Source organism: Vanessa tameamea, chromosome 25, assembly GCF_037043105.1.
Source record: "Vanessa tameamea isolate UH-Manoa-2023 chromosome 25, ilVanTame1 primary haplotype, whole genome shotgun sequence".
In the NCBI taxonomy this organism is placed as follows: Eukaryota; Metazoa; Arthropoda; class Insecta; order Lepidoptera; family Nymphalidae; genus Vanessa; species Vanessa tameamea.
The window spans coordinates 2,557,008-2,571,170 of record NC_087333.1 but is presented as its reverse complement, the minus strand read 5'-3'; the positions used below and the strand labels follow the sequence as shown (position 1 = coordinate 2,571,170).

The 14,163-nt window shown below is 32.6% G+C and overlaps 2 protein-coding genes across 2 annotated transcripts in view; one reads left to right on the top strand and one right to left on the bottom strand.

Moving 5' to 3' along the window:
- The window catches only part of LOC113403497 (uncharacterized), a 127,635-nt gene extending 126,588 nt beyond the window's left edge, over positions 1–1,047 (bottom strand). The window contains exon 1 of the mRNA XM_026644072.2: positions 855–1,047. The gene's annotated coding sequence lies outside the window, so the exon portion shown is untranslated. The remainder of the gene's footprint in view (positions 1–854) is intronic.
- Positions 1,048–6,339: 5,292 nt separating this feature from the next.
- Positions 6,340–13,215, top strand: LOC113403517 (serine/threonine-protein phosphatase 2A regulatory subunit B'' subunit gamma-like). The gene is made up of 7 exons (XM_026644102.2): positions 6,340–6,624; positions 7,544–7,895; positions 9,438–9,609; positions 10,511–10,699; positions 10,914–11,050; positions 11,523–11,736; positions 12,599–13,215. The coding sequence occupies exons 1-7, from the start codon at positions 6,483–6,485 to the stop codon at positions 12,824–12,826; spliced, it is 1,434 nt and encodes a 477-aa protein (XP_026499887.1). The 5' UTR covers positions 6,340–6,482; the 3' UTR covers positions 12,827–13,215.
- The last annotated feature ends 948 nt before the right edge of the window (positions 13,216–14,163 follow it).

Below are 14,163 nucleotides of genomic sequence, written 5' to 3'. Positions count from 1 at the left end.
GTTATGATCCAAATTTAAGTTGCCAAATCTAATCAGTAGTTTCAAAGTAAAATTTATCGGTAACATAGGTATTAATTATGTAATCAACTCATTAACTCAAAACATAATATTTTAGGGTATTTCATAATATCCTTAACTAGATCATACCACATAAATTCCTTAGTAGAATTTAAAGCGTATAATTTAGTACTATGACAACACGTTCAGAAATCGTGATCAACAATTCTTCTTCAGATCTATGTTTGTACTTATATTTAAATTCAAATATAACTACTTACTAAATTATAAGTATAGTATAGTAGTAAATTCTCAACGATTAATTACAAATAAATATATTAAATACTTATAATCTATTTGTTAATTGTATATATAAATATTCAAGACCAGTCGTATTTTATAATTGCGATTTATCAAAACGGATTACGAATAATTGTAGTGTAGAGTTGCTATTATTATTTACATATTTGATGTATTTTGTCATAAGGGTCTATGTTACATGCAGCAGTATATTATAATATATATTACCGGATCTAAACAGCAGCGCCTAAATCGACGTTCACATTTTCTTTGACCGCCTAACATTCCATCAACACTCAGAAGCCCGCAAGGTCGGAGAGATTCGACTAGCCATAATAAAAACTTAACGCAATAGATACGACACTTGCAAATATCTTGCCTATATTAGAAACGTTAAAAAACACATTACACAATTTATTTTGTTATTAAATTCACCGTAACACGTAGAATGCGAATCGCCTTGCAAAAGTTGAAGCTAAACATTTCAGAAAGAAGTTAAGAGGCAAAAGGTTGTGCTGCAATAGAACCCTTTTCAACTCGGTCGCTTATACACTCACCGATATAAACTGCCGTGCACCACCAAATTATCCGTCCATTGTAAGCACTGAGCTTCTTGAATTAAACTTTTTTATCACGCCAATAATGTTAGATCACTTAACATCGGAATCGAATTAATTTTGACACATTAATAGGGACGCACATCCATACCCGTCAACGTCTCGCGCATAACTGAGACAGCGCTTGCTCAGTGTCGGCACTCGGCACTCGCAGCAGAAACTTGCCCGGGCGGTCTACGGCCTGCGCTCGCGCACCCAACGGATGGTCCGGTTTACGCTTGTTAGTTGTTTCGACTTCGCCTTTTGTCATAAGAATATATCAGTTTTATCATACAAAAATTATGTAATGAAAATTTAGACTATAGACGTAGTCACGGTCATTTCAGTGTCGATATTTATTTATTAGTATGAATATTTAATTTATTAACAGTCAATTCATCGTCTACAGTTTTTTTTTATCCGCAGACAACACAAAATACAAATAATAATAGATTTTTCATCACAATCATCATACGATTGCCCAGTGCCCTTAACCCATGTATTTGGGGCAATAATGTGCGCAAACTCCACGTAATGAGGATTTGGAAGACTGTTACGGCCTCCTTGGAAATGTTTTGTTTATGGAACGGTTCAACTGATGGATACTCTTAATGCTAATTCCCTCGTCTTTTACTACACTCGTTTTGGAATAATGGTGACCTTATAATACTCTACCTTAGCGACGTAACTGCGAAATAGTAAAAACATTAAATATCATTAATTAATTATTATTTCATAACATCATCTATTAAGTACACAATTCAATGACAATATACGTGACTTTATATTAATTATTTGCTATGTTATGTAAATAAGGTCACATGCAATACTTTAGTTTATTCAATAAACTTATTTACCGTAGAACCTGTAGACAATTTTGCTTTATAGATTGTCTGGACGAGAGTTCTAGATTTTAGTCTTAGCTTCGCTGACTCAGCTTGCACTAGGTAAAAAAAAGTGTAGCTATAATAAAAAGTGGCACAAAGTAAATAATAACCTAGTTAAAAAATTAAATAATTACAATTTTTTTCAAAGCAAATAGGTAGTTATTTGAGATAATAATTATTGAAATAAATTTATCTATATATCTATCTATCGATCAATATATATATCTAATTAATATTAAACTACAAAGAAGAACCACTAATGCTCCAGAGAAACAGCGTGCCTTGCTCTATGGTACTTGTAGTTATGCAAATCGTTTGTTTTTTTTACGATCAAACCAAGATAAGTGAGCTACTCAGTCTTAAGCGGAGAATTACTTCTTAGGTTATGACTACTAATTAAAATAGTTCGTAAAAAAAAGATGTATTTCCAAGAATAGTAACAGTTTTTATAGTAATATTAGTTATTTATTTGTCAAATTAAAGAAATAATTACGTGTGTAAACACTGTAACCTCAAACTCCAGAATAATATTGAGAAATTTTGCCCAAAACAATATTGTAAAATTTTATTGACCCCTTCAAGTACCAGTCCCGAAGCCCAGAACAGAAAACAGTAGGCATAACAATGTATATTTTATTTATCAGTTAAAAGTGTCGCTTCATAATTCTTTAAATAAAAAAGAAATTTAGGTAGAATAAAAAAAATAGGTCTTTTTTTAAATTAACCTCTGCATTTATTTATTTTTAATTGACCCCTATCTTCATCGCACGCCATCATAATAAGTCACCCTTACCGTTAAAGCGCTATTATTTTACGGATGGCCCCTATAATTACACTAATACTCATGATAATATGACTTCCATGAAGTTTTACTTGATAGGTTATGCAAGAGAATTGAGGTGTGTTGTGTCTTTGCTATCAATAATCTTATATCGAAAAATGTATCCCTTGTTGGTCAAAGGCTCTTTCAATTTTCTTAAGGTTAAGTTGATGTTTTTACTTTACTATTCAGACTGGCCGATTTTTTCTTTTACTTAGTCTATCCTCATAGGGAAGGTCTATCCTCCTTCGCTGAAAGCCCTGGTACATTTTAGAAAGTTTCGACTACGTGAATTAAATAAACACACCACATCATTATATTTTTTCTACATATCTTCATGTGCTTATTTATTTTTATTATTCCCCTCGTGCTCGGTGGTGGAAACCTGCACACGTTGGCCAGATCTGTATCCACTAATCCGCGTTGAATGCGCGAGATAGGATAAACTTTAAATATTCTCCTCAAGGCGAGAGACATTTGCCAAACAGTGACATTTACTTTAAAAAGACAATTTGGGTATAATGAAAGAATGAGGAAAAGATTGAGGAAAAGGAAATGATTTGGTAGTGGACACCCCCGTGCCGTGGAAACCACGTGAAGCTGTTAGACCTGCGTCTAAACTCTTTCGGGTCGTGTCGGATTTGCCGTTCTATCGGACAATGAGAGTGCACCAATATTTGCGCACACACTTTTGCACTCTTTTAATACCTTAATACCTGACAACCAACTCCATAAAATGCGAGCGAATTCGCGAGAGTCAACTAGTACCAAATAAAATCTTAACATTGTTAGTTATACGTTTTATACATAAGTGAATATCGAATTCTTACCTACTGTAATTACGTTAAATTACACAAGCCAAATAACTGTTACATAATCATACTTATTACGTTATTAACGTAACGCAAAACGGATGAATATCGAATAATTCAGTATTCGATGTAAAAAAGTAATTAAATAAGAAATGAGTTACGTGTTAATGAGTTATGCGTGCGTTATGGCTCTAAGGAAACTTTCAATTTAATTCATCTATATTCTAGTTCCTGCAATAGTCGAATAATCGTTACTGGGATATAAATAAAGAAAACAAAATTTAAATACGTTCAAATTTCACTTAGAAAATACAATAAGCAAATCACAATGAAAGTCTTCAAAAACCGCAAGGAGAGTATATTTTAAAAATGAAAGAGCGTTTTTTTCTAGAAGAGACAACACTTAGATTTAGATTATAGATAATATTTTTTACTTTTTAACGATAAAATATATACATTCATACCATTACTCGATTCACCATAGCAGGAAAAAAGCAAAATAAACAACATTTGACATTAAATTGACGCGATATCATTGGTTGAGAGCTTGATTAATCTATGATATTCACTATGGATTTGCGAAAAAAAGGCATTGACGAAACTGCCATCGACATTTTGGAAGTAAAATTAAAGTTCAAATAAGTATTTTAAGTGAAATAGTGTTGTATTATAAATAAAGATAATCATAAACTCTTAGCAGTAAACAATGTAAACAGTACTTTGCTTATTTATTTCTATATAATAAATTTCTAAATTTTGTGAAACGAATAGATGTTATTAATGAACATATTATTTTTCAAAGATTTACAAAAAGGTTTTAATTCAATTTAAATATGTCCACTTTACGTATTCATGCAAAAGTTACTTACTTTACTTAGTGGTAGGGCTTTATGCTAGCTCGTCTGGGTAGGTACCACCCACTCATCAGATATTCTACCGCCAAACAGCAGTACTCAGTATTGTTGTGTTCCGATTTGAAGGGTGAGTGAGCCAGTGTAACTACAGGCACAAGGAATATAACTTCCCTTCATCTTAGTTCCCAAGGTTGGTGGCGCATTGGTGATCTAAGGAACGGTTAATATTTCTTACAACGCCATTGTCTATGGGGGTGGTGACCACTTACCATCAGGTGGCCCATTTGCTCGTCCACCTATCGATATCATAAAAAAGTGGTTAAAAAAAAACTAAATATCATGCGTACTACTGGTTTAAAATTTAAAGATGCTTTATATTATACATTTTAACATTTAAAACTTTATAATTTACAAGTATAGATATGTATATTATTATCTGAGAGATTAAAACAACAAGTTTATAGATGTTTTACTTTGAAGTATAAATGTTTGTCTACATATCATGCAGATAATGTAACTGCACAATATTATTTTATTAGCTGTACTTCCTTGTAAGTGTCAACGAAAGTTCAGCCGCATACAGCTTTTATAATATTGATGATTAAATTGCAAGTACGTTACGTTTTGTGGCTTTCGACAAGTTATAGCAAATGGCTGTTGGAATAATATACTAACATTTTCTTATTAAATTTGTATTTTAAATAACCTTTTTTTTTTTTAAATAATTATTTTATATTGTAGAAGTTTAAATTATATCTTTATTCAACATCATACAAAACTAATGTGTTTTTGTTTATGAAACCAGTCTTATTGAAAAGTCATAATACGTTTGTTAATCCAAATAATTTAAGAAAAAATATATATATGAATATGAATTATATTTAATATATATATATATATTAAATATATATTTTAAATTTAAACAATAATCTATTCCAGTTCTTATAATGGTAAAACATATTATACGTTAACTGGGGTACGACGCGTTCAATAATAATCACATACGATAAACGCCTTCATTAGCTTCAAATTTTATTTTTGTTAAAAACATATCTCCGACGTACCTATGTGATATCAAATGGCCCACTATGTGTACAATATACGTGTATAATATATATTCTACATATTTACATCGTCAGTATCCAGAACATTGAAATATCAAAATTTATTTTTATTTGATGTTGCTGCATAAAGCGAAATATTTTAGTGTAAAAATAATACAATTACAATAAATCTTTTTAGGTATTACGTATTTTTACTATCCAAAACTCTAAATTTTATTTCTACCCTGTTACCAACCTGCTTCGCTGGGCGTTTTAAAATTTATTTAAAATTATCTAGCAAAAAATCGAAATTGAATCACAAAACGCACGCGCGCAAACACACGCTCTCTCTCTCACACACACACACACACACACACAGATCCACAAACATGCATAAACATAAAACAGTTGAATAATGATTCTTAATTTATTTAAGAAAATATAGAAAATTAATTATTAAAATTTTTGTTATAGCTGCCATGAGGTTTACCGGCATTATATTTAGTCTATCATTTGCGCCATCACATGTTCTTACTGTATACATTTTTTTATAAAGATCGATTCAACTTTTCTAGAGCAGGACATACAGACAGACAGACAAAAATGGTAAAAATGTCAGTGAGTCTTAAAAGAAATATTTATGACGAAATTTGACAAAAAAATTGAGTGTACAAACAGACTATAGATTTATACAGTAGGATAGATTGCTAAGCACGACGAAAATAAGAATTGGTTCTAAGAACGGTTTAGAGACATCTATCGGCGAATAGTAAGATTACTATCCTGGGCCTCATTCCACGGTAAAATAGTGTTTTCAATTGAATATATTTTTTAATATTTGATTATCTTATAACCATTGATTTGATATTTAATATATTCTAAAAATAATTATTATGATAAATATTTGTTTTGGGATTGTCCTAGGATTCAATTTGATTTTAACAAAACAAACAAATATGCATTGGTATATGTCAGTGTCATTCCATTCAATAGTAAACAAATTATTAAATGTCAAAACAAAATATAAAAACTCGGTAATATTAGTATTTGTAAGCATATTAAAATATATATTATATTGAATACCTTGACGTTAACTTACCATACCTCAACTTTAACAAATACATCGATTTAATTAATTTATTTATTATTAAATACTTTATATTTTCATAAAAAATGTCAACCAATAAAGAAAATAAAAGTGTTGAAACAATTACTAGCGATTTACTTGAAACGAATATCGTTATAAACGAAGAACAGAAGAGGGTGAACGAAATGTTAAAAAATCGCTTAAGGAAATATATAAAAAAATTAGACGGTAGGTGTTACTTAAAAAACACATTACATTACATTACATTACATTACATTACATTAGCAGCCTGTAAATTTCCCACTGCTGGGCTAAAAACCCTTTGAGGAGAAGGTTTGGAGCATATTTCACCACGCTGCTCCAATGCGGGTTGGCGGAATACACATGTGGCAGAATTTCGTTGAAATTAGATACATGCAGGTTTCCTCACGATGTTTTCCTTCACCACCGAGCACGAGATGAATTATAAACACAAATTAAGCACATGAAAATTCAGTGGTGCCTGCCTGGGTTTGAACCCGAAATCATCGGTTAAGATGCACGCGTTCTAACCACTGGGCCATCTCGGCACACATTATTTATTCTTTAATTTTAAAATGGCATTTGGGCAGCAGATAAATAAAATCTCATGGTTAGTGCCATTGCCTATAGAAATTGGTGTTATAAAAAATATTAAACAATGTTAGCCAATGCTATTATGCCAATAAGCTTGGGAATTTAAAAGTTAATATGTCACTTGTTAGTCTGTAGCTACATTGGCTTAATCACCCTTCAAAAGGAAACACAAAAACACTTATTATGATTTGCTTGGCAGTAGATGATGTGGTGATATTTTATAACAATATAATTATTCTGTTATTTTATTAAAATAATAAAAACTAAATTTGAAAAAGTGACTTCAGTTTAATACTTCCAAATGATCCATTCCAAAAAATATTTCTTGGGTTTATGATTTTTTTTAAATTCTTGCAGTGTTACAATATAAGATCATTATTTTTTGGCCAACATTTTGAACATTTTGACCTGAATTTGTGCTTTTTCAAGTTTTCATATGTTTCCCAGTGGTAGTCAATTTACTGTGATATGTTTTCTTGCTGGTCACATAGTGGTTGCTAGTTAATTATTACTGTATTTTTTTATAAAACAGAGAAAAATATGTGCACGAGTAAGGAAGAAAGTGAAAAGACCGAACTCGAGACATTCAAACAATTATACAAACCAAAACTTGAAGGTGACGAGGAGACATACAAAAAAATACCTAAATTTTACTTCAAACTTCCTCGAGCCGATGATGTCTTAGCACAAAAACTAAGGGAAGAAACAAGAGCTCAATTTTTGCAAAAGAAAAGCAAGGAATTGTTAGATAATAGTGAATTGAAGCATTTATGGAGTCTGCTTGAGAAATCTAACGGTAGTTATAGTATGGCTAATAGTGACGAATTGACAGTTGATTATTTACAGTTCAAAAAAATTAGAGATGAAGCCGGACCAAAGTATAGGTAACTCCTTTGAAAAACTAATTTGTACTCACTCGCTCAGCAAAAGCCATGGCCAGTTGTCTTAAATATTTTGCTGTAATTCCAATTTCATTAAAATTAGTACCCTGTCTAATTGCTTCTGATTCATTTAGATCAAATCCATTTATGCAGATCATACCATGTGATCATGATCAGTATAAATGTTTTTTAAGCCTTCAATGAAAGTATTTTTCATTTGAAAAAATTATATCATTACATATTATAAAACAAAGTCGCTTACCGCTGTCTGTCCATAGGTATGGTTAGATCTTTAAAATTACACAATGGATTTTGATGCGGTTTTTTTTAATAGACAGATTGATTCAACAGGAAGGTTTATATGTATAATACATGCACAATATAGCAGAGAAACACTGATAGTTTTAGAGGTTCTGAAGGGATGTTGTAAACAAACACATCTCTTAGGGATAACCCACGATAGCCATTTTTTATCCTTTGCTTTTTACGAGAAATAATGGCTTATTTTCAAAGCGATTTTAAGCAATATAGCATTAATCCTTAACCAAATAAGTACTTTAAATAAATTATGCATTTAATATAGATCAATATGGCCCTTTACAGGATGTAATTTAAATGAATATTTTCGAAGATATTATAGATTTAAAACGCAGGGACATGGCGGTTTATATTGTCTAATGATTGAAAAACTGAATGTTGTAAGATATTCTGTAGTATATTTAGTATCAGCATTGCACCCGTGGTAAGCTGGGGTGGGTCGCTAGTACAAAATAATTTGGTTTACACAAAGGGTTCAAGTAGACATCTTAAAAACTTCACAGCTTATTAAAAAGGATAACATTGACGAAATAGTTTAATCAATTATAATGATTAAAAGAAATTAAGATTCTAAATTGGATTCATAAATATTTTGAATCTTAGTTTTATATTCATGTCATATAACTTCAAGTTGAAGCCACCAAACAAAATATTAAAAAACTTATTAATCTTATTTTCCAAATGTATAAAGTTTTATACTCAGTATTCACTGGTTGGAAATGTTCAATGTTCAATTGTGAGACTTTACTAAATAAGTCAATTAATTTGATCAATCCATTATATAATATTATTATATATTTAAATTTATTTATATTATAAATGCTATTTACATCTCAACTTCTGTATATGAATTAATTTTAAGCCGAAACTTGACTACTTAACATCTACTTATCAATTCCGGCTTTGCATGTGTTGATTAAAGTCTGCATAATGTTTATGTCATAATACGTCTCTTTTGGTCCGAATATGTTAACTGAGAACTTCAACAATCATCATCAAATTTTAGATAACTTACACAAAACCATAATGACTTATACACCCAAACCTGCCTCAAGAATCACACTATTATTTTAGTGAAAACTTTAAAAAACCGTTTCGTAGCTTTTGAGTTTATATTCGTACAGGCGCGGCGGGAGTACTTTGGTTTATAATATATAGTGATTTATTTCATTTTATATATTAATAAATGTAATATTTACTATTTGATTTCCTGACACATTTCCCCAGGCCTTACTTCACAGCAGAGGTGTTCGGTCGTCTACAAGCTGCCGAAGGTGGCATAGGTCGTGTACGAGGAGTTTCTCTCTTCAACTATGTGATGCGTCGAGTTTGGTTACAACAAACACGGATTGGTCTGTCCTTGTACGACGTATCAGGACAGGGATATCTGACTGAACATGTAAATACATTTAAGTTACTTATACATACGTATGTCCAATTTACAATTGCCTGTTACACATTTATCATCAGAAACATAAACAGCTACGTAAGCCTTCAGTTTGTCAGTAATAAGGAAATTAAGATGTTATGTACTTTTGCTAGTAATTATACAAGCAAACTTACTATTCAAACATTTTTAACGGTAGAACTGTAGTAACGGTGGCACAAAGCAAATTATATTTGAAACTTTACAACGTGCAACATATTTTGTAAGAATGTAATTTTTGCCGTCACATTTTTAGTTTGCTTTATGTTTCTGGTACTAAATGTGTAAAATGCAATTGTAAGTTGGACCCAAACTTACTATTTCATTGTAGTCCGCTTCTTGTCAAAATACATAGCTAAAATTTTATTTTACTTACTATACTTTATTCAAGTAGGCTTTTACAAGCACTTGAATCGTCATTTAACAAACTATATTAAGTGAAGCTACCACCGGTTCGGAATGTAGATTCTACCGAGAAGAACCGGCAAGAAACTCAGTGGTTACTCTTTTTCAACATCTAAAAATACAGTCATGTTAGTCAAATACAATTATATATGTATGTTATGTCTCCTGCCTGGAAGTCAACGAGCATTAACTCCACGTTTTTTTATCATCTGTATAATCTTGTATCGAATAATATGCCTTCTTTACCGATGTATTTTTTACAAATGACTTGAATCTCTGAAACGGCAAAGTTAAAAATGTCTGCGGAATTATATTATAGAAGCGGATACCTTGCCCCAAGAATGATTTGTTTACCTTGCGGAGTGTAATGTAAAATACACCTATTATTTTGTTTTATTAGTACCAGTAAGCAATCCCATTCTCTCAAATATTTGTCTGTCCATTCGTAAAACAGAAATATCGTTTACAGGATTTAGAGAGCTATATAGCAGAGTTAGTACCGTCTCTCGCAGCACTGGATGGTCTGGACTCGTCGTTCACATCGTTCTACGTTTGTACAGCAGCCAGGAAGTTCCTCTTCTTCCTGGATCCTCTGAGAGTCGGCCGGGTGAGGATCAGGGATGTGCTGTCCTGCTCATTCCTTGATGATTTGTTGGAGGTAACGCATGTTTCAGCTTTTTATGCCATAATTTGTTTGTAAGAATTATGTTTTATTGTGTATCAAATACTAAAGGACCATACACTGATTGTTCCAAAAGTATATAAAAATGTGGTTTTTAGAGGAGAATTAGTTTCTTCGCCATTTAGAAATTTTAAGAATGTTAAGGAGAAATGTATATTTTTTTTCTTAAATAATAATGTTGTGTTTTCAGTTACGAGAAGAAGACCTGCCAATGGAACTACAGGAACAGAACTGGTTCAGTGCGGCGTCAGCTCTCCGTGTGTATGGACAGTACCTCAACCTGGACAGAGACCATAACGGCATGCTCAGTATCAACGAACTGGCCGGGTATGGGAATAAAACTTATAGTATAAAAGTGCTTGATAGTACTGCAGAAAATTATGTTTAGAATAATCAACAAATTAAATCTAAATATACTTTATTCAAGTAGGCTCTTACAAGTAATTCGTGAATCGTCATTACACATTATACATAATTAAATAAAGTTTAAAGCCACCGGTTCGGAATGTAGATTCTACCGAGAATAACCGGCAAAAAGCTCAGTAGTTACTCTTTTCCAAAATTCAGTTTCATAGATTTATACTTCCGTGCCCAAGAAATAATTTGTCTCAGTTTTAGTACGCCGTCTAGAGCTACGGCGACCGTGTCGAATCTGCTGATTATAGGAATCGAGGATTCGCTAATTTTTGCAGACACATTTGGGCACTACGATGTGTCCTACACAAGTGGTTAGTCGACATTCATACCAGCAGTTTCCAAACACTAACAGTGGTGTTGCCCCCCCCCCCCCCCCCCCCAGCTACGGCTCGGGCACGCTGACGCGCGCGTTCCTGGCGCGCGTGTTCCAGCAGTGCCTGACGTACGACGGCGAGATGGACTACAAGACGTACCTGGACCTGGTGCTGGCGCTGGAGAACCGCCGCCAGCCCGCCGCGCTCGCCTACCTGTTCCGCGTGCTCGACATCAACTCGCAGGGTTTCCTCGATGCCTTCACCCTCAACTACTTCTTCAAGGTCCGTTTTCATTTAATCATAAGTATGTAGGACAAACATCAAGACAGACTTACGTCACCGATTGCTTAGCTTCGCTTCATAACGTTATCAATAGAAGTATAACTTGGAAGTTTATTTCCGACTAACGGTTGAGTAGCGTGGACGTTCTAACCTTGCGTTGTTATTATAATTTAATTTTTTTTTATATATAATTAAAACACTTGATCTATGAGTCAAATAGTAAGCAACATATGTATATCTTAAGCTTTAATTTATATCAAGTATTTGTGTTGGGGCGAACTTTACGCGACTTCCATCTTATCTTATTTTATTTAAATATTTTTATTTGGATTTTTGTAACAATTTTATTTCATCATTCAAATATTCTCAAAAATCACCACAATTTATTTCATTGTGTCTGTTATATAATCTATACGTTTAATAAAATTGGAGTTGAACTGTTTTTAATATTAAAATAACAAAATCAAAGTCCATATAGCAAAATAACATCTTTTCCAATTTTTATCTGTCTGTCTGTCTGTTTGTTCCGGCTAATCTCTGGAACGGCTGGACCGATTTTGACGGGACTTTGACGGGCAGATAGCTGATGTAATAGGGAGTAACTTAGGCTACAACAGTAACTTTATGGACGCGCACGAAGTCGCGGGCACAGCTAGTACATCATATAAAGCGAAAACAACTTCGTCCCGACCGAGTGTCATGATACCTATCGTTTCTTTTTCTTATGATTTTGTAACAGTTGATATACCTCAGTTGTTAATACGCTTCACTTCTTATTCCTTATCGATTTCGTTCAATCCTAATCTCAGGAACTCGCACTACGAATTATAATAATTATAAATTATATATGGCTTGTGTACAGGCGATTCAAGAACAAATGGTGGCCCACGGCGCTGAACCGGTTAACTTCGATGACGTCAAAGACGAAATCTTCGACATGATCCGCCCGGAGCACCCGTCTCGTATAACACTCCAAGATCTGATCAAAAGCGGCCACGGACACACGGCTGTGTCGATTTTGTTGGAACTGCACGGGTTTTGGGCGTACGAGAACAGAGAGGCGCTGGCGGCGGCTGGAGATCACTCTTGACAGGGCAAGATGGAGTTTACGAAGGAGATTGATATAAATTTGAGATAGAATAATTTTAATAGAGCCCTACCACGTCGCTTTGTGGTCGAGGTGTGCAACGCTGTCGTGGATTTGTCACGACTGGGCAAATAACCGTGATGAACAATTAAAAAAAAACTTGGGGTCAAGTAACGCGTTTAAGAAATTGGAAAATTGAAAAACTAGTTTTCAATAAATTTAAAGCGTCTGGGCAGTCTTGTAGTCGGTATGAACATGTGAACAAATCTCTACGTGGTCTAAAATAAAGTCGCTTCCCGCTCTCTGTACGCTTAGATCTATTAAACTACGCAATGGAAATTAATGCGGGTTTTATCAATATACAGATTGATTCAAGAGGGATGTTTAAAAAGTATAATACGTATGTATTATATTCGAGAAAAGCAGAAAATGTATACTTTCCTAGCCGGAAAGAAAGCAATTTTTTTTTTGTATGTTTTCTAAAATTTGTATATTAGACTCTTATGGTATCCGTGTGATGCTGAGACGGATAACCAGTGGTACATAATTATACCATTTAATATAGTAATATAAATAATAATAACAAAAAAATATAGCTTAAATCTTGAATGCACAGACATATAATTATATCAGTAAATAATAACTCATATGATTTTTTTGTATGATTCTTGAAGTTTTTTTTATTATATATATAATTACAAATTAGGGGTGAAATATTTGTGTTAAATGTTTTTTGTAACAATTAAGATCCTCTATCTCAGCATTCAAATAATATCAAATCAAAATAATACATATTCTTTATTCAAGTACTTTAATCAAAAACACCATCGAATCGTCATGTTATGATTATGAATGGTAAATGTCCAGAAACCTTTAGGATTCGAACTTTTACCATCATTCACTTGGTAAATCTTAGGATTTACATGTTAGGTTAGGTTGGAATGGTAAAAGTCCGAAAAAGTCGTCCCTTTATAATAAATACTTACATTTACCAACTCATGTCGGTAAATCTTAGGTTTTCCTGGAAAATCTTAAGATTTACCTTAGTTCGAGCTTTTACAGTAACATATATACTAATAATCACTTTTCCACCGTTTTAATTACAAAGTACTGTTATTAATTAACTTTGCACATATTCTGCCTGGAAATCAGCAAGTACTAAGTCCACGATTTTTCTCATCAATATAATCTTGTATTGTGCCTTATTTATCAATGTTTTATTGACTTGAGATTTAAATTTATTCATAGACCAAGTTAAGAATGACTTGAATCTACGTTTGTTATAAACTTAGGGGTAGAAATTAATTAAACAAAGATCATCATATAAAACTTGATTTATT

Bases quoted from the DNA above. Each gene is read 5' to 3' on its own strand.
- LOC113403517 (XM_026644102.2), top strand. From the start codon at position 6,483: ATGTCAACCAATAAAGAAAATAAAAGTGTTGAAACAATTACTAGCGAT. The intron at 7,896-9,437 runs GTAACTCCTTTG...ACATTTCCCCAG, and splicing joins GAAGCCGGACCAAAGTATAG to GCCTTACTTCACAGCAGAGG. The intron at 10,700-10,913 runs GTAACGCATGTT...TTGTGTTTTCAG, and splicing joins TCCTTGATGATTTGTTGGAG to TTACGAGAAGAAGACCTGCC.